At 42.1% G+C, this 24,157-nt stretch overlaps 1 protein-coding gene across 5 annotated transcripts in view; it reads right to left on the minus strand.

The window, feature by feature from the left end:
* Positions 1 to 2,671: 2,671 nt before the first annotated feature.
* The window catches only part of LOC148017088 (CBS domain-containing protein CBSCBSPB3-like), a 40,863-nt gene continuing 19,377 nt past the window's right edge, over positions 2,672 to 24,157 (minus strand). For 2 of the 5 annotated variants that reach the window (XM_087663461.1, XM_087663462.1), the window contains exons 11-15: positions 4,497 to 4,600; positions 4,230 to 4,354; positions 4,058 to 4,137; positions 3,832 to 3,921; positions 2,678 to 3,730 (exon numbers count right to left, since the gene is read on the minus strand). In XM_087663461.1, coding sequence (XP_087519587.1) covers positions 3,512 to 3,730; positions 3,832 to 3,921; positions 4,058 to 4,137; positions 4,230 to 4,354; positions 4,497 to 4,600 — 618 coding nt within the window. In that variant the 3' untranslated portion in view covers positions 2,678 to 3,511. Of the gene's footprint in view, positions 3,731 to 3,831; positions 3,922 to 4,057; positions 4,138 to 4,229; positions 4,355 to 4,496; positions 4,601 to 24,157 lie in introns of all 5 variants that reach the window. The other 3 variants (XM_087663463.1, XM_087663464.1, XM_087663460.1) reach the window with 3 other exon arrangements.

The following is a 24,157-nucleotide window of genomic DNA, read 5'->3' on the forward strand; positions in this document are numbered from 1 at the left end:
TATATATGCCAAGAAGCTTTGAATCCAAGGCATTGTAGCTTGACAAGTCTATTGCAAGTTCATGTTTTCCAAATGTATTTCCACGAAAGAAAAAATATGGGCATGTATGTTAGCCATAGAATTGATGTCTCCTACAAAGAAACACATACAAATTCAAGCCAAAGTAAAGAACAAGAAGGCCTATGTAAAGTCTAAGAATGTGTGAGCCAAGGACCAATAGTAAACAAGACAAACTAAGTACAAGAAGACAAGATGCCTAAAGATATAGAGTCAAAAGAACAAAGAAGCTGAAGATAACAAGGACCCAAAGCCATAGAGCAAGTCTCACATCACCAATTAAAGACCACAAGGACCAAAGGGCACCAAATCACGTTCAAAATTTCAAGCTAACAACATGGAACGAAGAAGGATCTAGACCTTCGCATCTAATTAGTTTAAAAACCTTGCCATGGACTTCAATATTGCATTAAAGACCACAAGGACCAAAGGGCACCAAGTCACATCCAAAATTTCAAGTCAACATGGAACAAAGGAGGATCTACACCTTCGCATCAAACTAGTTCAAAAACCTTGCCATGGATTTCAAGTATTGCATTAATGAGACTAAATGTCTAAAAAAGGCGGGGGGTGTGTTGGGGGGGGGTGGGGGCGCGGTTTTGTGTGCGCACTATCCACTCTACAAAAGCCATTAGGTGTGAGTTCAATTCTATAGCTAGTAAGCTAGAATAAAGGGAGGGACCATCTTTTCATAATGTAATTCATCAACACAACCTTGCAAGCACTATCCATTAGACTCTACATAAGCCATTAGGTGTGAGTTCAATTCTATAGCTAGTAAGCTAGAATAAAGGGAGGGACCATCTTTCCTTAATGTAATTCATCAACACAACCTACCCTTAAGATGAGTATTGAGAAGCAAGGGTAAGAATGTATCATTAGCAATAGGGCATCCTACAATCAATTACTAAAGACGACTTTAATCCATCAACATGATAAGCACCTAGCATTATCTCATCATGGATGTAATACATGAAAAGTTACTAGATATGTAAGTTGGAGAATCTTGATCGAAATTTCTATAACATTTACATCCAAGGGTTTTCAAAACATAGAAATGGTGTTCTTTTGTCCAAAGTGGGTCAACCGTGGGGATGGATTGTCGCAACTATTCCCTGAATGTCAACAAAGATCAGAGAAGCGAGATTAGAACCTAAGACATAAATTCATGTGTTTCAAAGAAATAAATGGATATATTTTGAAAGCAAGGGGTAGATAACGTTAATTGGATCCTTATTGACTCTTTTAACTTAGCAATTTGTGATAAGTATTGGTGCGATTAAGAACTTGGTTGTCACAAAAAATAACATGTTTTTTGCTAGTTGATTGGCTTGCAAAATCCTATTAGCATCACTATGAGATCCCAATTCGCATCACAACTCCAAGGGATTACATCAATGCTTCAATGTGATCACATCCATGCAAGCTCCTTTTGCACTATTGCATGTGGGAAAGCCAAGAGTCAAATCATTTTGCATAGTGTGCTTGCATTCTAGGATTGGTAACCCCGTGTGCAAATGATAAGAAGGTTGCTCCAAGTAAAAATCACATTCACATTTAGAACAAACAAGTCACGTTACCTAGGATCTATTTGAGTCCATTTGTATTGGACAATTCAATTGATCAAGTTCGTTTAACTAAGCATCTATTTGGTAACTTGTGATCTTATTTTAAAAAGACCATTAATGTCTACAACTCAAAAAGTAAGAACATTGCCAAATATGAGATTGGCGATACCTCCATAATCCATTAATCCTCTCAAGTGAGGAGTAAAGAACCTAATACCTCTCAAAGAAATCAGGTTATAACATCCTTTGGCAATCAGCCTGTGTGAAAACCACTATAGCTTCCTCAAACCCACGTCCTTTTGTAGGACACTACCTTCCAAAGCAATTAGCAAAAAAGTTCCTTCTTACATCTTGTCATTACACCAATATTGGGAAGTTACACACTTTCCTTTGTGGCCCAATCAACCGCTCAAAGAAAGATAATGACCTATTTCTCCAAAAGCAAGAGAGTAAAGCAAGATACACAAGTTAAGATCCCCTAGTCAAAGGAAAACCCATGTTTTTTTACTTTTGCCATTCTTCCAAGCACATAGACTGGCCAAACTACTAAGGATCTCCTCCTTTTCTTGGGATCTCAAATTTCTTTGCCAAAATTCATCTAGCTTCAAGAAGGCACACATCAAGCTCAAAAACATATATCCTTAATGCCAAGAACACTCCTGCAGTGTTGACCAATAGTCTTGATCTTCATAACACCACAAGCAAAGATGCCCCCTGTATTAACCATGCACAGTGGCAAGTTATGCCTTAATGCTTCAATCAAATACATACAAGTAATCATAAAAGTTCAGAATTCTACCATTAAAACTTATAATAGAACTAGCCAAAGCACTCTAAACCAAAATGTCATGTGTGCACTAAAGATTAGGAAGCTCCAGCATCAATGAACTCCCCCGCCTATCTAAACATAGATAGCATCATCAAAAACTTGCCCAAGAGAGTATCCTACTAAACTTGGCGTTGTAATCTTTAAAGCTTTAGTGCCACATAATCTAGCTAGACTGAAATTGGTTTTCTTGAAGTGGAGTCTTGATAAACTTTGAGAAGATCAAAGAGGAATGATCTTGCCGAATAACAGTAGCATACAGAATGTTCAAGACATTCATGCTGATCTACTCAAAAGAATAGAATCACAGCTTCATCTATTGAGTCCCTTAATCTGCCCACGTCAATCTGCACTTCTCAAATCAACTTGATGCAAGTTCATGAAGGGCAAAAACTTCTTGTGAGGTTTAGAGTTTAAAACTTGATCACAGAGCCAATACACTCAAAAGTCCAATTTGAAGGAAGGAGAACCATAGACCACTAAAATAGCCACATGTCGAGCCTTGATGGTAGTCAAAGGGAACGATTCAAGTAAAACTACAGGGCTTATGTAGAATCACAAATCAACCGCATGTCAAGAGCCTTTACGGAGTTGACTCTGTCAAAAGTTATTACATTTCAGCAAACTTCACAAGTTCAAAAATATGAACGTTGCTTAAGGTGAGAATCTGCAGAGGGTAAGTTAATAAACCTTTAGTTTGGTAGACTCACCTTGACAATTGTAAAGGCCCTGTTAAGGCCAACAGATAATTCCTTTTGTGCCCCACCACCAAAAACTGGAAAAATGCCTACAAACTCTAAAGGAAAAGGGCTGCTTATAAGGCATCAAGTGATCATAATGTATGTTCAATTTTTGGAAAATTGTTTCAAACAGTTTTTGACAAAGGAAACAGTTGACTCCCCTAATTTGGATTCATCCGCAAGAAAATAGAGGGCATGATCCACCACTTGTCAGGATCATCCGTTGATTAAATCACCCTTTTTCACAGGGTGCGAAACTAATCAAAAAAATTGCTAGCCAGGGTACAAAACTTTGTGCTCAAAAGAGCCTTGATGGCAATCTATGCATTTGACCGTTTTAAAAACATGACCAAGCTGATACCAAGCATAATTGCAGCCCCTGTGGCAGCAGCAGTCGTATAAGCAGCACCCCAACCATGTTGGGGTATGCCCATCTCAAGGTCAGCAGCTTTGGACTTAGCAAGTTTTGTTTGCGATGGCCAATTTCTGTCTTTGGAACGTGCATGTGACTGACCATACTCTAAATGCAACCGCAAGCCCTGCAGAGAAGGACAAAATTACATGAGACTAAAGCCTTGCTGACTTCATAAAAGATACTGTAACTAGTGTATCGATCCCTGCAGGGGCTAGTAATACCAACCTTCCATTCTAACATTTTTGCATGACTAACAGCAGCAGCTAGGTCATTATCCGTTGCTAGGACTACACAATCCCCTTCTTCGTCTTCATACTGGCAGAGAAAAATTCAAGATACCAAGATGCTTTAGTGCTAAACAATGACTCTTTTTTACAGAATGAGATCAGTTATCCTAAACAGTAAACTTGGTTGCAGTGGAATGTTGAAGGAACAAGAGCTGAAAGAGCACCGTGATTTGATGAAGGTATCTCCCATCTACACCCACTCGTTGTAGAACTGCAGATTTGAGTTCAGCTAAACTTTCTGTTCCTGCCCATTCGAACTAGCAAACTAAATACAAAATGGGCAATCTTAAGACAATGACCATGGTATGTTTAAAACATGAAGACTCGATACTTTACCACAATGGAAACGATGAACTCGACCTTGTGAGTCCTCCAGCTTAAAAGCAAATGAGCTTGATAATGAAGATTTTGTATGATCTGATCCACAATTATCAGCTGACGACTTCGTGACAGAAATGTCGCTGAAAAGAACCTTGCCCAAGTGAGACTCATCTCCTGCTGTTAAAAATACGTGCCAGCTCACAAAATAAAGCTCTAGTAGAGTGCACACTGTGTCTGCCAGAGTTGGGCAAGCTTGCAACTATATGCAGGGCAGCCTCTCACCTGTGAGTATCATCATCTTCAGGAGGTTCCAAGGCAAAAGCTGAATCCCAAAATTTCTGAAGCATTGTGTTTGTCATATCTGCACTTCCTCCAGCATCTCCAACCTAGGTACGCCCAAAACTTATAGAACCTTAATAAGGCTAATTAGAGCATACTTCACTGATTTCATAAAGCACAACAGCATCAACTGCAGATTCATAAGGAGATGAACTCTTTTCTAACAGAATTTATGTTATTTTCTAAGGCCTAGTATAATAGATGGAACTTTTTGCTAAGCAACTCCAAAATAGGTAAAAATTCTCCTGTTTGTATAATTAGACTACCTTCAAAATGCAGAGGCTTTGTCCACACTCCCAGACATCTTGGGACACCACAGCCAAAAAGCCCGCAATCCAAAAGGCAGCTGCAATAATAAGAATGCCTTTTGCATCTGAAGCTGTGTTGTCAAGGTGGAGACAAAAACCATAAAATCTTAAAACCTGGTTGGACATTGTCTACATAGAAGAGAAGAGCCATGTATTTGTTAGCCATCATGTTTCCTATTGTCATCTCCTGCCTGTGACCCTCAGACTGAGTCAAGCAAGGACATTAGGAGCTCTCTAGTCTTTATCCATCAGTGGATCTCTCTGGGACACTTTAGGTGGAGTTCCTTCCAAAGTACATAACCAAGGAGCCTGATTTCTCTTGTTCCAAGCAGCCAGCATGGCCATGTGGCAGGGCTCAGGTAACATTTTGTTAGCCTGCTGTGTTAGTCATGTCAGTCTGTCATCTCCTGGTTGTGAGCTCCTGTCAGAGTATAACGGAGACATACGAGCTCTGCAATTTTAGGTGCATTTCCTTCAGTTGTTGGCTTCTTGTGTGCATTCCTAGGTCAGTTTCTGCTTTTCCCAATCTGCTCTACCCACCGGACATTGCCCCTACCATCAGGGATTTTTCTGTGGCCTCCTGGTATTTTTTTGACATTTTTTTCTAGTGAGATCAGCATTAAATGCTGGTTGGCCAGCATTAATTGCACCAACAGGTGCGGGTCAACCAACTTTTGGCTTTGTTGGCTATTTATAGCCTGCCTCCCCCACTTGGCAAACACTCTCTCTCTCTCCAATCTTCATTCTGTCATATGCAAGAGCACACTCCAACACTCCGTGCTTAGTGCTGCCATCATCATCAACCTGATCCGGTGCCTTCACTGATGTTGTGGGCTGCGTGCAAGGACTGATCAGTCCATTCCCCTTTGTATCAACATTCTTCTTTAGTCCATGCAGTATTCTTCCTTCACCTTCTACTCTGTGTGTGTGTGTGTGTGTGTGTGTGTGTGTTTCTCTTCCGTTGCACACTCACATGGTATCAAAGCCTAAGTGAGGACACAATTTGGAGATTTCTTGCGAAGGAGCATGTGATCTTTCACCGAGGAGCAGCCCAATCATCCAAACGCAGGTTTTTTCAGTTGTGTTTGCTACCAACGCAGCCTTTTTAAGAGGTTTTGTGCCCAATCAACCCCATTTGGCAGCCAAGCAACCCCATCTGGTACATTGTGATATCATCTAGATGACATGTGGCAACATATAAGTGTAGGCAACTACTTCTAGGCATTAGGTGGCCCCTCTCTCTCAATGTTTTGCTGAAAACACAAATTTTTGGGTGATAGCAACAATTCCTTGGTAAAGGTGACATTCTTCAGATGGCAAGTGACAACATTCTCTGTGCAAGTGGCACATCAATAGTCATTATAGCTAACTGCTTCTTGTCTTCCGTGTTGTTTTCATCAAAACGAAGGTTTCTAGGTGATTGCAAGATCAAAGATGTCTTACCAGTTCATGAGCTTTGATAACTCAAAGGAGGAGCTTCTTTCTAGACACTCCTCTAAGAGACACGATTATCATCAGTAGGAGAAGTCTCCCATTCGCACACATCCCCCTTCTATTCATCTCTCACAGAAGGCTCCATCCGAAGTAACGATACTATCCTTGATACCCTGAGTACAAGTGTATGTCTTACCTTCCTTGCCCAAAGAAGACAAACTAGATGGTTCAAACTGTTCCATGTGGTCATGTAAGGTGGAGTGCATACTCCACACCTTCGATCTTTGGGAGCTTGTTTCTGATTCTATACCCCGTCCTCCTAAGAAGGATCCCACAAACGGAACTCCTATGGACTGTACAACCTTGTGGAATCGGCTTAACTCTCAAGTCAAATCCTCTCTCTTTATGAGTTTGCAAGATTCTGTCCTTGTGCATGTTCGCTAGGTTGAAGACCACAGTAAAAGTGTGAAAGAAGCTTAAGTCTTTGTATCAGCACAAGACATTTAACCACAAGATTTTCCTTGAAAAGAAGTTGCGGATGCTCAATATTGATGACTCCTCCATGAAGGAGCACATCACTAAGATGGAGGACATGAGGGGTGAGCTTACCTCTCTTGGTTGGATAATATACTCTAAAGATATGGCTATGATCATTTTGACTCAGCTACCATCTCCTCAGTCTAATGTCTTCTACACCAGCCTTATCACATCGAGGATCCACGAGACACTCTTATGGGAGTAGCTTTCGATGCTTGTCTTTGAGCATGACGAGTGACCCAAGAGGTTGGGACCAATGGTTCTCGTTCCACCGAGGCATTTACTGCAAGTACAGGTGGAGGAAAGAAAAAAAAGAAGGCCAAGAAAAAAAAGCAAGAGAACAAAAAGGATAAGAAGAAAGAGAAAAAGCCCAAGTGCCCACACCGTAGAAAAGGCACTCATACCAAGGAGAAGTGTTCGCAAAAGTATATCCCCATTTGAAGCCAAAGAAGAAGGATTCGAAGGATTCGAAGGTCACTCTAGCTACGACATTGTCTGTCTTTGTGGATGTCTTTGCCGAGGAGAATACACCTCTTGCTTCTTCCGCACAGGAGAAGCCCTGGCTCGTGGATAGTGGAGTCTCTGCTCACATGACCCTAATAAATAGGATTGGCTTCAAAAATGAGTGCCAAAGGAGGCACACTCACCATTGGTGACAGCTCTATTGTTCCCATTCAAAAAGTGGGGACTATTCCTTTATTGCCAGACAAGCAATCTTCTTCATTCAAAGTTCTCTATATACTAGATTTGGATTTTAACCAATTATCTGTTCGTGGTCTTACATGGCTCGGTACTCACGTTGTCTTCACATAGAAGGATGCTTCTATAAGTTTCATTCTTTGAACTGGTTCACAAAAGGATGGGCTTTACACACTCACAACCTTAGCCGCGCAATCTTCCCACAAGCTTGGCCTGCTTTGGCATGCTCATTATGGTCATCTGGACATTAATGCTATTCGATGAGCTTCTCAAAAGATAGTGGAGAGACTTCTAGATTTCCCTCCTATTCACACTTTATATCCTAGTTGTTTTGAGGAGAAAGCAGCATTGACAACCACATCCTCAAGTTTCCACTCAAAGGGCTTCTAACCCACTTGAGTTGGCACATAGCAACCTTTGTAAACCTGTCGGTATTCCCACACCGTCAAAGAATGATGTGATGGAGCGTACAAATCGGACCATGCTAGAGATGGAGCATTGGGGTCTTCCTCATTCCCTTTGGGGTGAGGTGGTAACTACTGCAGTTCACATCCGCAACTGCTCCCCGAGTACTACACTATAGAATGTGACTCCCTACGAGGCATTATTTGGTAAGAAGCCTTTCATGTCTCACTTTTCTATCTTTAAAAGAAGAGAAAGACGAAGCTTGACTCAAAGTCTCGAAAGCTCATTTTCCTGGACTACAACACTACCACAAAGGACTATCAACTCTACAAACCAATGATATGAAAGATTGAGATGAGCAAGGATGTGATCTTTGATGAGGTTGTGGCCTCGGGAGATCCTATTAATGGTTCTATTACAAGTGATTCTTTGTTATCAATTGACTCTTCCCTACCCTCAGTTCCTCTCTGTCACAACTCTATAGAAACAGAATTTGTATCCTTTTTCATTAATTTGTCTATATAATGATTTATTAAATTTGTTTCCTTTGCACTAATTAGATATAAAGAAAAGTGCATTGGAGCTGGCCACTGATGAGTGGTCATAGGCTATGGTGGACCCACGCGGTGGGTTAGAGAAAAGATAGTTCACACTTCCACCTATATGGCCCGATTGGGCATCTGTGACCAAAACTCACGCATATCAAGGTTAGACTCGCACACAGAAAGGATTGATGCCTTTAAGAGTGGGCTAGATCCGCCAGAACAGACAGTTACAATCAACAAGATGACATGATCATGAAATGCTTATACAATGTGGATGTGTGGGCTGAAAGCTTGAAATGCACATTTCTTTCCATAGGAAAGTCACATGAAGATTCTGATACCGTTTTTGCGATGTACACGGAAAAAGCTTTCATATGACACCCATATTGGGAGGGTCCCTAAATTTTAGGAGCCTCGAATTAGCCTAAAAATGCTAGTCCTAAAAAATAGGTATGTCATTCTAAAAATAGTAAATTCTGTACTCTGACTGTGCTTATTAAATTTGGTTGTTTCTATTCTTGACAATATTCAGCCCAAAAAGAAAGACCATAGAGAAGAGACAAGTGTCAAGACACTTATCACACAAGTTTCCAAGTGTTCCACCACTTGTCACATCTCATGGCATGTGACTGGACACTTGTCTTGTGCTACTTCACTTTCCCCTTTTGTACTAGCTCTTCCCTCTCCTATAAATAAGAGCTCGTTTTTCCCATCATCATCTCCCACTTCTCCATTATCAAATTCCTCCATATTCCCTCTTCTATCACTGCTGTTTTACAGGACAACAAGCCTATAAATTCATTACAGCACCTCCTTCTCGAGCTCTTTCTTCCATTTTAGCAACAAGAAGCAAGCCCTATCCATGTACTGCTGATCAACCATGAGGAAAGGCTGATTTCCCCTCTTTCTTCTCTCATACTGTAAAGAAACCAGTTCTTATCATTGCATAATAGATAATGCATGTGTTTTTACATCTTTGCATGATCTTGTGAGAGTGAAAATTACTTCTCCTCACTCTCAGGTTGATTGTAACTGAACTCTTCCCTAAGGGACTTGGGTTGAGCAAAAATACATTCCTTCGCGGGTTAGGGGGGGTTGTCCATCTTTAACCCTCAATCTTGTCTCCATTAGTTTTACATTTTCATGGTTGTAATTTTGTGAGTAATTTTCATTTTCAGCTTTAAGTGTTCATTCTCTTTTATATTAAATCTCGAAAACAAGCAAATATCATAATTGTTAAGCATACTACGTTGTTCAGGGCGTTTACAATGGTATCAAAGCTTTGGCTCGGTCCTCACCCCAACACTGGTAGTGCTTACAATTATAAGTCTGTTTGTTTTCAGCCCTTGCATTGAGTACTTGAGCATATTTTTCTTAGAGTCTCAATGGATCACTCGAGTGCTATCCTTCAAGCCATTCAAAGTCTTAGAGAGGAGAATCAACAAATTCGTGAGCAACTTCTCAAACTAGAAAAAGTTGAGAATCCCAAAGAATTCAAGGAAAGAAGCCCATCTGCTTCAAGGAGACAAAGCCATACCAATGAAAGGAGCCGATCAAGAAGTCCAACTACTTCTAAGAGGCACTCCCATTCTACTTCAAGACAAAGAAAAAGATCGCGTCGAAGCTCATCCTCTTCTTCAAAGTCATCTGGCGCCTACTCTGATGGACCCTCTTCTAGTGACGAAGAGTCACACCCTTCTCGTGGAAGACCTCATCATCGTAGGCGTCGACATTCTTCACCCTCGTCTCCAGCCATCAAATCAAAAGAAGATGAAGCCCTATGCACCTCCTAATGCTCCTCAATTTTGCTCCAATCTATACCCACAAGCAAAACAACTTTTCGAAGAAGAAAAGCAATGCTTCATGAAAGAAGGAAAGTGCTTTAAATGTGGACAAACAGACCACATAGCGAAGCAATGTCCAAACAAAGGACAAAACAAGGTTTCTGACAACAAGCCTAAGTCGCCAGTGAAAATCAATGCTATCAGTGATGTAGTTGCAAACACAACTCACACTCCAGAGATGCGCAAATTATTAAAAGCTTGGGGATAGTTGCAAGGTAAGCAAGCACTATTCTTGATAGATCTTGGGGCGAATGAAAATGTCATTTCCTTGCAATTAGCTAAAGAGCTTGGATTAAAGAATGAAGAGATAGACACTCCGGAATAAGTTCGCCAAGCTTTAAATGCCGATGAAGGTGACACAGTGAAGATTCTTGGTGGTTCCTTTCGGATTAACCAATGCACCAACCACCTTTAATCGAATGATGGAGCGTATCTTTAGAGAGCATCAACAATATGTCGATACTTTCTTTGATGATATTCTTGTCTTTAGCAAAAATGAAGAGGAGCATCATCAGCACTTAGAGATTGTTCTACAATTACTTCAACAAATTCAACTCTTGGTAAATGGTAAAAAGAGTGAATTTTTCATGCATAAAATAAATCACCTTGGGCATGTCATCTCTTTTGAAGGGATTTAGATGGATCCTAAAAAGATCAAGATAATCCAAGAATGGCCTCATCTTCATGATGTACATGAGGTGCGATCATTTCTTGGCTTATGCTCTTATTACCACCACTTCACCAAGCATTTTGCACATATGGCTTCTCCACTTCACGACCTTACAAAGAAAAAGACCTCTTTCCAATGGAAGGAAAAAAAGAAAGCAACCTTCACAAGGCTGAAAATAACTCTTATTTTTGGACCTGTTCTTATCATTCCAGATTTGGTAAAACCATTTGTGATGGAAGCAGATGCTTGCGGTGATTGTATTGGTGCAGTGCTAAATCAAGAAGGCCATGCCATAGCCTTTGAAAGCCGCCGTCTAAATGATGTGGAGAAAAAGTATGACATTTATGAAAAGGAGCTCTTAGCAGTGGTTCATGCTTCGAAGATATGGATACATTATCTTTTAGGCAATGAATTCCTTATTAAAACTGATCATCAGAGCTTGAAGTATTTCAAGACTCAAAAGCATTTGCAGGAGAAACATGCAAGATGGGAAAACTTCTTATCTATGTTTCATTTTCAAATTATGTACACTTCAGGGAAACAAAATGTAGTTGCTAATGCACTTTCTAGACTGCCTCGCATTGCAACCATTACAGTGGCTCATCATGAAGATTTTCAAAGATGAAGAATACTTATGATGAAGATACTGATTTTGCAGCAATTTGGTCAAATTTATAGCAAGGAGGTTCTCATCTAGATTATTCCATTAAAGACGGTTACCTTCTCATGAACAATCGCCTTTGTGTCATTCTTCCTGTTCGACAAAAGGTGCTTAAAGAAAGTCATGAATCCCCTTATGCAGGGCATAGAGGGAGGTCAACCACTCTAAGTGCAATTGAGCGCTACTTTTATTGGCCAACATTACGAAGAGATACACGTAACTTCATTGAGGCTTGTCTAGTATGCCAAAAATCCAAGTATGATAGGCAGAAGACTCCAGGATTGTTGCAACCTCTTCCAGTGCCCAAAGATCCATGGGAATCTATCACAATGGATTTCATCTCAGGTATTCCAAAAACACCTCAAGGTCATGATATGATTTGGATCATAATTGATCGATTCAGCAAGCAATCACATTTTATTCCATATCATAAAACATTGAAATCTGCACAAACTGCAAGACTTTTCATTCAACATATCTTCAAATTACATGGTATGCCTTCTGAGATCATTTCAGATAGAGACTCCAAATTCACAAGTAACTTTTGGTGTGCTTTATTTGAGAATCTGGGAACCACTTTAAAGTTCTCCTCAGCTTTTCATCCTCAAATTGACGACCAAACAGAGGTGATGAATCTAACTCTTTTGGATATGTTGAAAGCTTATGTTAGTGAACATAAGTCACAATGGGAGAAATATCTTCCATTATCGGAGTTTGCTTACAACAATACAGTGCACTCATCCACAGGGAAAGCTCCAAATGAAATAGTACAGGGTAAAGTGATTCCTCCTCCAATTATTCGCACTAAAGATAATATTTTTGTTGCTGATGAGTTTGTTTCAGATTTAAAAACAGCAATGGATCAAGTTCGAGCCACTATCAAAGTTGCCCAAGAGCAACAAAATATGCAAGCAGATAAACGAAGAAGACCTTTGGCTTTTGAAAAAGGTCAATATGTCTTGCTAAAGTTTGATAGAAGCAGGCTCAAACAAGGTTCCGATCAAAATTCATCTTTCCCAAAGCTCTCCAGTAGATACTTTGGACCCTTCAAAGTGATTGAGAAAATAAATGAAGTTTCTTATCGACTTGAGCTTCCTACTCATTGGAAAATACACAACGCTTTTCATGTAAGTTTGCTAAAACCTTACATAGGACCAGAACCAAAGGAACCCATTACTAAAGATTCCCCAAAAGTTGAAGAAACAGAGCAACTCTTGAAATCTGAACAAATTTTATTTCACAAGGATCGAACCACGAGAAGTGGCCTTGTGACACGAAAATTCTTACTAAAATTCAAGAATCTACCCATAACAGATGCACAATGGATAGATGAAAAATTCATGAAGGATTACCCATACATTCTTCAGCCATATCAAGAAGCTTTTCAGCTGAGGACAGCTGAATAAAAGCCAGAGGGCTGTCACAACTCTATAGAAACAGAATTTGTATCCTTTCTCATTAATTTGTCTATATAATAATTTATTAAATTTGTTTCCTTTGCACTAATTAGATATAAAGAAAAGTGCATTGGAGCTGGCCACTAATGAGTGATCACAGGTTATGGTGGACCCACGCGGTGGGTTAGAGAAAAGATAGTTCACACTTCCACCTATATGGCCCGATTGGGCGCCTATGACCAGAACTCACGCATATCAAGGTTAGACTCGCACACAGAAAGGATTGATGCCTTGAAGTGTGGGCTAGATCCGCCAGAACAGACAATTACAAGCAACAAGATGACATGATCATGAAATGCTTATACAATGTTCATGTGTGGGCTGAAAGCTTGAAATGCACATTTCTTTGCATAGGAAAGTCACATGAAGATTCTGATACCATTTTTGCGATGTACACGGAAAAAGCTTTCATGTGACACCCATATTGGGAGGGTCCCTAAATTTTAGGAGGTCCCTAAATTTTAGGAGCCTCGAATTAGCCTAAAAATGCTAGTCCTAAAAAATAGGTATATCATTCTAAAAATAGTAAATTTTGTACTCTGACTATGCTTACTAAATTTGGTTGTTTCTATTCTTGACAGTATTCAGCCCAAAAAGAAAGGCCATAGAGAAGAGACAAGTGTCAAGACACTTGTCACACAAGTTTCCAAGTGTCCCACCACTTGTCACATCTCATGGCATGTGGCTGGACACTTGTCTTGTGCTACTCCACTTTTCCCTTTTGTACTAGCTCTTCCCTCTCCTATAAATAAGAGCTCGTTTTTCTTCATTCAGCATCATTTTTCTTTGCTGTAAACTCATGTATAGCATCCACAGATAGCCAAAAACTGGCCCCATCCATCCCCATCATCATCTCCCACTTCTCCATTATCTAATTCCTCCATATTCCCTCTTCTATCATTGCTGTTTTACAGGACAGCAAGCCTATAAATTCATTACAGCACCTCCTTCTCGAGCTCTTTCTTCCATTTTAGCAACAAGAAGCAAGCCCTATCTATGTACTGCTGATCAACACTGAGAAAAGGCTGATTTCCCCTCTTTCTTCTCTCATACTGTACAAAAATTAGTTTTCTCATTGCATAATAGATAATTCGTGTGTGTTTGTACATCTTTGCATGATCTTGTGAGAGTGAAAATTACTTCTCCTCACTCTCAGGTTGATAGTAACTGAGCTCTTCCCTAAGGGACTTGGGTTGAGCAAAAATGCATTCCTTCGCGGGTTGGGGGGGTTTGCCCATCTTCAACCCTCAATCTTGTATCCATTACTTTTACATTTTCATGGCTGTAATTTTGTGAGTAATTTTCATTTTCAACTTTAAGTGTTCATTCTCTTTTATATTAAATCTCGAAAACAAGCGAATATCATAATTGTTAAGCATACTACGTTGTTCGGGGCGTTTACACTCTCCTTCCTTTTCGATTATCTCTTACCACCCCTTCTTCATCTTCGGCTCCTCCCCCTCCTCCTCCACTCTCTACACCGGCTTTCCTACCACCTTTGACGGATGCAACTACTTCTTCGCTGAGTACCTTCCACCCCTTCAGCCTCCCCTTTGGAGACTTCTAAGGATGCTCAACCATCAAAGGGGAAGCTTCCTTTAGATAAGAAAGATTTACCTTCCCTTAGTGAGGGGGAATCTCTTATCCAAACAAGCGCATTGCAAGTACTGGAGGCTACTCAATCTCCCTCGCACCAAGATGAGCCTATCGGATTTCTCTTTGGTACAAGCGGCTCATGCAAGATTCAAGTGTTTCTCACTTTCTGCTTCTCCTACAAGTCCACCTAGATCAGCTCACTTACAGGCCTAGCAAAATAGTTCACTACATGTGAACTATGCTCTTATGTCACAAATTCTCCATGACAAAAAGCGCAATACAGTTTAGGAGGTTCTTGAAAATTATGGATGATGCTAGAAAAACCATTTTGGGAGATTGCCACTTGTCAAAAATGCACGTGCAAGACTAAAAAACGTCTTTAGAGGCTAGAGAGAAGCATTTTAGTGTATTCAACCTGCAAGAGAGAGGAAGGAGATGCTACTAGTCTGATTTGCAACCATTGGAGAAGCTTCTGGAGAACCTTCTAAGGCAACCAAGGGCAAGAGAAAATCAATCAACAACAAATGACAAACAGTCCAACCAAGATTAAATGCACATCAGCCAGTTGCTGGTTGAACATCTTTCCAACCTAGATTAAATGCACATCGGCCAGTTGCTGGTTGAACATCTTTCCAACCTCTTCCTAATTATTGCAGCCCTCCTCGGATGAGACTCCACTATGTCATTCACTCAGTTCATCGCCAACCACCCTCACCATTTTGTCATCATCCTCCTACTGCCATCTCAAACCCTCACTAATGCTCCATGATGCGTGTAGTGGCTGACTGAGTGCAACCTTGTATCATTCAATTTTCTATCAGTTTTATTCCTACGATTCCACTATGCTCTTTTTGTCTTGATATTTTCTTACTTTGTGTTTTTGTTCTTTTCAGCTACGCACTCTCACAATATCATCATCATACTAAGGACCTTATCCATGTTGAGCAAGATGGGAGGTGAAGACTAATATACTCCATATCCTTTGATCCTAGCCTATCAAAAGGGGCTTGGACAACTCTTATGGGTACCAACCTACCCAACTTGATGGTCATTGGGGGAAGTGCAAGCAAAACACTGACGAGCTCCAACAAAGCGAAACCCACGGCATGGCTTTGACAAGACAATAGTGATTGATTAAGCTAGTAGAGTGAATCACTAAGTCAACAAGGTGAGTTGGTCTGAGAAGATAAGGAATCGGAATCTTGATGTTACAAAGTACAACTAGCTTGACATTATTTGTTTAGAGAAGGTCAAAGCAACGGGTGATGTTCTCTCAAAAACTCGTAGAAGCATTTCTATGGATTATACCAGACAATCTAGAGTTTCTACTAACATCAAGAGAAAACTATTGAGAAACCCTTCACCTGCAGTTTGTGTTTTTGTGTTTTGAGTTTAGGATTTGCAGCCCCAAAAAGGGGCGCCATCCTAGATTGACCGTGCCTATTTATAAGCCACTCTCTCATTCATTCCTCACGGCTGATTCATTCAGTCCGTCACCTCTTCTCTCCAACCTCTCCACTACCCTCACACCCCTTCAGCAGGACATTGCGGTTCGTGGTTCGTGGCTGTCTTCATCATCTTCCTTGCGCTACGGCACCCTTCTTCCCTTGTATCACATTCACTCCATGATTCAGATCTTCATCATTCCATTCATCACAATTTCTTCTCTCTTCTCTTCTCTTCTCCATGTTTGCTGAGTTCACTCCGTGTTCCTCCTCGTCAACTCTACTATCTCGCAGGTACGTCATCTTTTGACATGGTATCAAAGCTGGATCTGCTCAAACAACAGCAAAGATCCTCCGCTCCAGTGAAGGCAAAGACCGGTGGCGGGTTCGGCATCCACTTCTCTTCTTCTTCCGCTGCATCAAAATCTCGTTTTTGCAGGTTTCAGGTGTTTTCAGCTTGCTACCCACACCCCTTTCGCGGAGAACATCACAATCTTAGCTGTCCCTTGCTATCATCTACAGTCTGGCACCTGTTTTCAACCTTCCACCCGCAGTTTGCAACTATTTACAGCAAAGTGACTGTTGTTGATCACTCTCCATTCGAAAAAAACAATCTCGTTTTTGCAGATTTCAGGTATTTCAGCTTGCTGCCCACACCCTGAACGCGGAGGACACCGCGGTCCAAGCTGGCCATTGCTGTCTACAACAGTTTCCAGCCTACCACACACTATTTAGAGCTGACTTCAGCATGCTGGCTACTGCTGCTGGTTTTTCCTGCGTTCAGTCTTTCTCTCTCCTGCAGGTTGTCATGCCTACGTTTTTAGTCTTTCTCTCACCTGTTGCCTACGTTTTTAGTCTTTCTCTCTCCTATTGCTTGCATTTTTAGTCTTTCTCTCCTACAGGCTATCCTGCCTCCGTTTTTAGTCTCTCTCTCTCCTCACCTGCGTTTTTCTATTGGTCGCAACCTCTTACTGCTGGCTGCATCCTCCTCCCACTGGCAACTCACTTCCAGCCCTTCCACTACCCTCCCACCTCTTGAGGCAAACATTGCGGTTCGTGCTTCACACTGCTCTTACACCTCTTGAGGTGGACATTGCGGTTTGTGGTTCAAGGTGGCTGACCTCTTCCTTCTTCAACAAGGCACACTGGTATCCATAGCTTATTTACCAATAGATGACCAAACTACTGGGTGCTCCTATTGTGGCATCACTGAACACACCAACAATGCTTGCCAACTTCAACCTTTGCTCCCCACCCCCCCGAAGTATATGCATCTTCCACCAGGTACTCCTCGTGCCACCTCTCCTTTTTGGGCCACCGAGATCGTTCTGCATCGGCTATCAAAGTATTATGCTCAAGGCAATAAGACACATCCGATACGCACTAAGTCCTTTCAAGCACATGGAGGATCGATTGGCGCTACGACCTCCTGGAGATCGTTGCAATGTCAACGGCAGTCTTCTCCCACTTATTTTCAAGTACAGTGGCTTCCACGACCTACGGATTTGCACTTCGCTCCATCGAGAGACAGTGATTGTTTGATACCGTCTCCTCATCAGTCTCCTCCTTCGAGAGACAGTGGCTATTCGACTCCTTCCTCTTCTTCGGCTACCCAGTTTGCTCCACTAAGAGACAACGATTGTTGCCCACCTCTTGCTCATTCTGAGCCCCACCCTTCCCCACCCTCGACTACCTAGGTTCGAGAGGCTACCTTTGGGAGCTCTTCGGCACCCCAAATACCTTCTTCGACACGACCAGCGGCACTTCCTTCGTCATCAAAAATTTCGGAGTCCGTGATCCATGAGTTTTTGGATTCCCTATCTACTTCAGAGGGGGATTCAAAGGGGGATGTTATTTCTTTGCCCTCAAAGGGGGCATCTACTTCTTCTTCGACTTCAACGGGGGCCCCTCCACCTCCCACCTCAGAGGGGGAACCTACTCCACATGAAGTTCTTCACCCATCCTCTACTTTCTTAGGGTGGCTGTCTTCGACTAGTCATCTCTTCTATTGATATCTAGGATCTTCAGATACCACCTAGATCGGAACCAGGAAGGTTCCGCAGTGACTTGGTGATGAGACCTTCATATTCCTTCCAGCATGGATACACGGAGCTAGTGGCTTCTCTCCCGAGGTTGAGTTTCAGGTTCTCCAGTTCACTCTGTCTACTGTTCTTTACTGCATGTTCCCTTTCAGGTGGAAATCTTGGATCTTAGGGATCCTCTACATCTTCCTCCTCCTCTGCATTGCATGTTTTCATCATCTTTGTACTAGGACGCTTGGGCAAGTGAACAATTTCCCCACGAGAGACATTGTCCAAGTGGCACCTGTTGCATGAGCATTCTTCAATATGTAGCATTGCATCTCCACCTCACTCTTCTCTTGTTCCCCTTTTTGGGCCTAAGAGGGGGTGTTGAGAAACCCTTCACCCGCAATTTGCATTTTTGTGTTTCTGCGTTTTGCGTTTAGGGTTTGCAGCCCCAAAAAGGGGTGCCATCCTAGACTAACTGTGCCTATTTATAGGCCACTCATTCATTCCTCACGACTGATTCATTCAGTCCGTCACATCTTCTCTCCAACCTCTCCACTATCCTCACACCCCTTCAACAAGACATTGCGGTTCGTGGTTCGTAGCTGTCTTCATCATCTTCCTTGTGCTACGGCACCCTTGTTCCCTTGTATCACATTCACTCCATGATTCAGATCTTCATCATTCCATTCATCAGAGTTTCTTCTCTCTTCTCTTCTCTTCTCCATGTTTGCCGAGTTCACTCCGTGTTCTTCCCGCCAACCCCACTGTCTCGCTGGTACGTCATCTTTTGACAAAAACTATTATGGAATCCATTCAACTATACACATACATAAAGTAATAATTTCATAAACAAAGCTCACCCCACTATTGGCCCCCGCCCAAGGTGTGAACCTCACCCCACTATTGAGCCCCTGCCTAGCTGCTTGCCTGCCAAGTGCAGCCTATGCATGCTTCATGTCAATCCCCCACTTCATTTATTTATCCTCACAACTCTATCCCCCGGCCATCATACCTCAATGTACAGTAAAGCGCCCACCCCCCTAAAGAAAAAGGGTTTTAATATGCTTCCTGCCCCTTCCCCTCCACTTGCTTCGTGTCCCCACTTCCTTTATCTACCCACACGATTCCATCCACCTATCATGATCCATCATGCCTAAACCTAAACTTGCAACAAAAACCTCCCAAAGGGGCAAAATATCCTCTATCTACAATCACACTGTTGTGCTAAGAAATGCACTTAGCCACTTAAACAACCCCAAAACATGCTTATTTTAGGCTTATTTTAGCCAAAACCCTAAGATGGGGAGCGAATCGAGAGAGTTAAGTGGGAGATAATCTAGAACCCTAATTTTCAATAAATAGGCAGCCAACCCTTCACTCTTCTCTAATCTCGTTTTTGCAAATTTCAGGTGTTTCAGCTTGCTACCCACACCTCGTTCGCGGAGGAGATCTTAACTGAAGCTGTCCATTGTTGTCTCCATCAATTGGCGTCTGATTTCCAACCCTCTTCACACATTTCGAGTTGATTCCAGCCAGGCGACTGTTGTTCCTGTGCAGACCTACTACCATACAGTCTACCACGTCATCACAGTCCTGCTGCCTGCGTTTTTAGTCTTTCCCTCTCCTACAGGCTATCTTGCCTATGTTTTTAGTCTTTCCCTCTCTTGCAAGCTGTCTTGCCTACGTTTTTAGTCTTTCTCTCTCCTACAAGCTGTTCCCTATGTCTGGCCACACTCTTAGTTTTTCTCTCTCCTGCAAGCTATCTTGCCTGCGTTTTTAGTATTTCTCTCATCTACTGCCTACGTTTTTAGTCTTTCTCTCTCCTCACTGCTGTCTACATCAAATCCAACTTCTCACTGCTACGATTGCTAGTGTTCAACATTCGAAGGTTGCCTTGCTTCGATTCGGGATTCGTTCAAAGTACGACACACTCTCTAACTCATTACCCTTGCCCTAATCCTTGAGATACAGGAGTTCAAGGTTCAGTATACATTCCCTGCATAGTGTGTTTGCTGCATGAGCATCGTATTATTCAGTAGTTGTATCACTTCATTTATTTATTGTGTTCATTGTCTTTGAGTTACCCTAACCCTAACTGTGTTTTTTTATCAGTCTGTGCTTTGTCATATGATTTCCGTTTATGTTTCTGTGTTAGGGCTTTTCTTTACATGGTATCAAAGCTTGGTATTCTCTGAGAAACCTAGGCCTTTGATCTGAAAGCTCTATACAAGAAGCAAGAACTACAGTAGATTCAAATGACTTCGAACACAACACCGAATCAGTCTCCAAAACCAACTATGCCGAGAATCGAGCGAGAGTGGGCCGATCAGCTTGCTCCACAAAGTACTGACATGGTAGAAGACACTTCTGATTACATGGAAGAAAAGCTAGGCAAGATGAACTCTGAAGAATACAGATTGATCGTAGCTTATAGACGAAAGAAGATTGAGGAGCTCGATCAAAAGATTGCCCTTCAAGAAAAGCTTCTAAATGAAGTATGCATGAATTTCTCTCTGCAGATGTTGCACGTAAATCTGATGATGTTGCAGGGCCGTTGAGACCTCCATCAGGGATCGATCCCCCCTCTTGGAGAACAAAACCCGGAGTATGTTCCTTTCTTTCATCCTCTTCCGTCCACTCCAGTGCAAGATACTTTAGATTTGTCTTTTGTTCCTCCTTCTTTTACCTCTTCTGCTTTGCAATATTATGGTAGAGATCATGTGGAAGAAAAAGTCCAATATGTTGACTACAGAAAAGATCCTCTTGAGGACCAATTCCTATATGTTAACACACGTCGTGGGGATTACAAAAAAAAAACCGGATACCTCTTCTTCTACCCTTCCTTCTTTTCCGTTTACTTCACAAAACTAGAATGGATTCGTGTTCCTTTTTCTTCATTGTATCGTGCATCATCATCTTCACATTTTCATTTCCAATCATTAAATTATAAAAATAAACAAAATGAATCTGCATCTCATACACCTCATTTTCAAAACCCACCCATCCCACCACATTCATCCGCTGCTTCTCCACTTCCATTCACACCATTTACTTTTCCATTTCAGACACCTTATGTTGCACCGCACATCACACCGAGAGATTATAAAAACATAGGCACATCTTTTAAAACCTCATCCTTACCTCTGTCGAGTGGTATTCTACCTACTTCACACACACTTTCGCGATCACTGCAACCTGGGTATCCCCCCCAATCTCTCCCAAGTATGGATCAGTTGACTCCACAGTTTGCCTCCATGGCTTTACCTAGTGGACCTTCTGCTCATACTATTGTGCCCCAACCTCACTTTGAACAAGGCTTCTGTATCCCAGTGCCTCCACCTACACCGGCACCTTATGGAAACATTCATGTTCCAGTGCCTCTGCCTCAATCGGCACTCATTAGACACTCACAACCCACTTCTGCCTACCCATCTTTTCCCCCTTCTTCTTATCTGACACATCCACCTCCACCATCTTACCCTCCATAATCTTATTCTCCACATCCATCTTATCCTACCTACTCAACACCTCATGGTTCTAGCTCATCTTCTGCCAAGCATGCATTTAACGACAAGACTCGTTTTAACGGGTCAAACTTTACTACTTGGTCAAACTTGATGAGACATGTCATTGACTCCCGAAACCTATGGGATCTTGTGCAAGGGTTGGAATCCCAACCCGATTCCACATTTGTTCCATACGAGGTTGTCCGCTCATGGAAGGCTAGGAATGCCTCCGCTATTGTCGAGCTGATGCAGGGCTTATTGCTGAGTTTCATTCTCAGCTTCAACATTTTGACTTAAGGTCAGGGCGATAGGCACACTTCACTAACCGCTATGCGGCTCGAGATAGAACATGTCGTATTAATCTTAACCATGAGCTTCAGTTTTACAAAATCACTAACCGCGATGACTTGAAAGCCAAGTTGGCTGAGTATCAGTGTCTCCTCGCTAAATTCTCCACTACGGGGACTACAAAGTCTTCTGACGATCAAGTCACATTATTCCTAAACAAACTCCCCAAGAAATACTTCAATTTTGTGGAAGGCATAGTTTCAAAACCTATCATGCCTACATTCTATGAATTTGAGTATCAACTGTTGCGTTACGCACAGTTGTTCGATCAGTTTGACATGAATTCCTTAAATTCCTCTTCAAAGGGGGCTCTTATTGCTCATTCTCAGAAAGGGCAACAAGGAAAGGCAAACAAAACCAAACCTCCACTCAAAATCAAAATCAAACTCAAAAGAAAAATCAATCTGAGCACCACAAGGAACACCCCTATCCCTCAAACCTGGGTGGCAGAATGTACCTAAGAACAATAGGTATTGTCAGCATTGTCAAAAGGCTGGCCATTTTGACGATGAGTGTCGATCAAAGGCAAGAGGCACATCACCAAAACCTAAGTCTCAAACCCTCGCCCCTCAATCGGGCAACCCCTAGCAAGGGAGGTAGGATAATGGCAAGGGACAATTTAAAGGTCAAACTCATACTGCCACCGCTCAACCATCTCAGTCAACAACGTTCTCAACTCCAAAGGGCTTGTCTGACTGGTCTGCATAAGCCCACATGGTCTCCATAAAGACATCATATGCGAGTCTCGTCCACATCTGTGAGTTGCCTCCTCCTGATGAGATTACCGCAAAGGCCCACTCATCACAGCCGAGCACTTCAGCTCTTGTTTGGATTGTGGACTATGGAGCTACACATCATACGACTCCTATAGCGGACATTTTCTGTTCTCGAGACCCTGCAACCGGACAAGTCCGCGTAGAAAACAACTCCTCGGTCAAGATTCAGACTCAAGGTTGCATCAGTTTTGCCACTGACAAGGATCCGAATCTGGCTACGTGGACAATGTATATCATGTCCCTCAACTTGGGGTGAACTTGTTATCTGTTCAGTAGCTTTGCCGATTGGAGTGAGCGGTTTTCTTTACAGCGACCACAATCGAGAAGCTTGACTCTCTAACTAGTTTAGTGATTACTCGGGGTGAGGCACAACCTAATGGCCTATACCGCATGACACACTTTCTGCCCAAGCTGACAGTCGAGGGCTCCTGTTCCATAGCTTCCAAGCCTTAGCCACATCTCGAGAGCCTACAAACAATGAGCATCTTTGGCATTTTCGCTTAGGGCATCTTGGTTATGACTCTCTTTATGAGTTGTCCCGCCATGAGCTAGTTAAGGGCCTTCCACGCCTGAAGCTAGCTCGAGATGTCTATAAAGCTTGTCAACTCGGAAAGCAACACCATACCCCATTTCCTCAACAATCCTCACATAGAGCCGAGACGCCTCTTAGATTAATTCATGTTGATCTTTGTGGGCTGTCATCCAGTGCTGCCTTGAATGGCGCACTGTACTTCTTTTTTATAGTGGATGTTCATTCTAGATACATGTGGGTATATATCCTCCAACATAAGTCAGATGCTTTTACATATTTTTCTGCTTGGGTGTTGCTGGTTTATAACAGACTGGTCGTCATGTCGGTTACATAAGAAATGATAACGGTGGTGAATTCATCTCCCACGAGTTTTGCGAGTTTCTACAGAAGTATGGCATCTCTCGCCAGCTCACCACTACTAACTTTCCCTCTCAAAATGGAGTCGTAGAGCGTAGGAACCGGACAGTCATGGAAATGGCACATGCATATACCTATCGCTCTGTTTTTTGATTAATTCACATTAGGCCAAATTTAGCTTACTCAATTAATATTTCACAGCAGGATGTCACATTGGATTGCATGTCTTCGTGTGTTGCATTATTTGCGGTGTACTTATTCTTATGGCCTAACATATGGTTTTGGTTTATGTTTGCAAGGGTACACTTATTCTTATTTGGCAGGAGATCCTGACACCCGGCATTCCCATGGCGGCTACCTCTTTACCTGAGCACAGCTCCCATTTCTTGATCCAACCGTAAGTAAGAGACGGTGGCGGCTTCCTCGTCCGAGGTTGAATACCGGGCTCTCTTCG

The sequence above is a fragment of the Lygodium microphyllum genome, chromosome 22, assembly GCF_053477565.2.
Source record: "Lygodium microphyllum isolate KBCC chromosome 22, Lygodium_microphyllum_v1.1.10, whole genome shotgun sequence".
Lineage (NCBI taxonomy): Eukaryota > Viridiplantae > Streptophyta > Polypodiopsida > Schizaeales > Lygodiaceae > Lygodium > Lygodium microphyllum.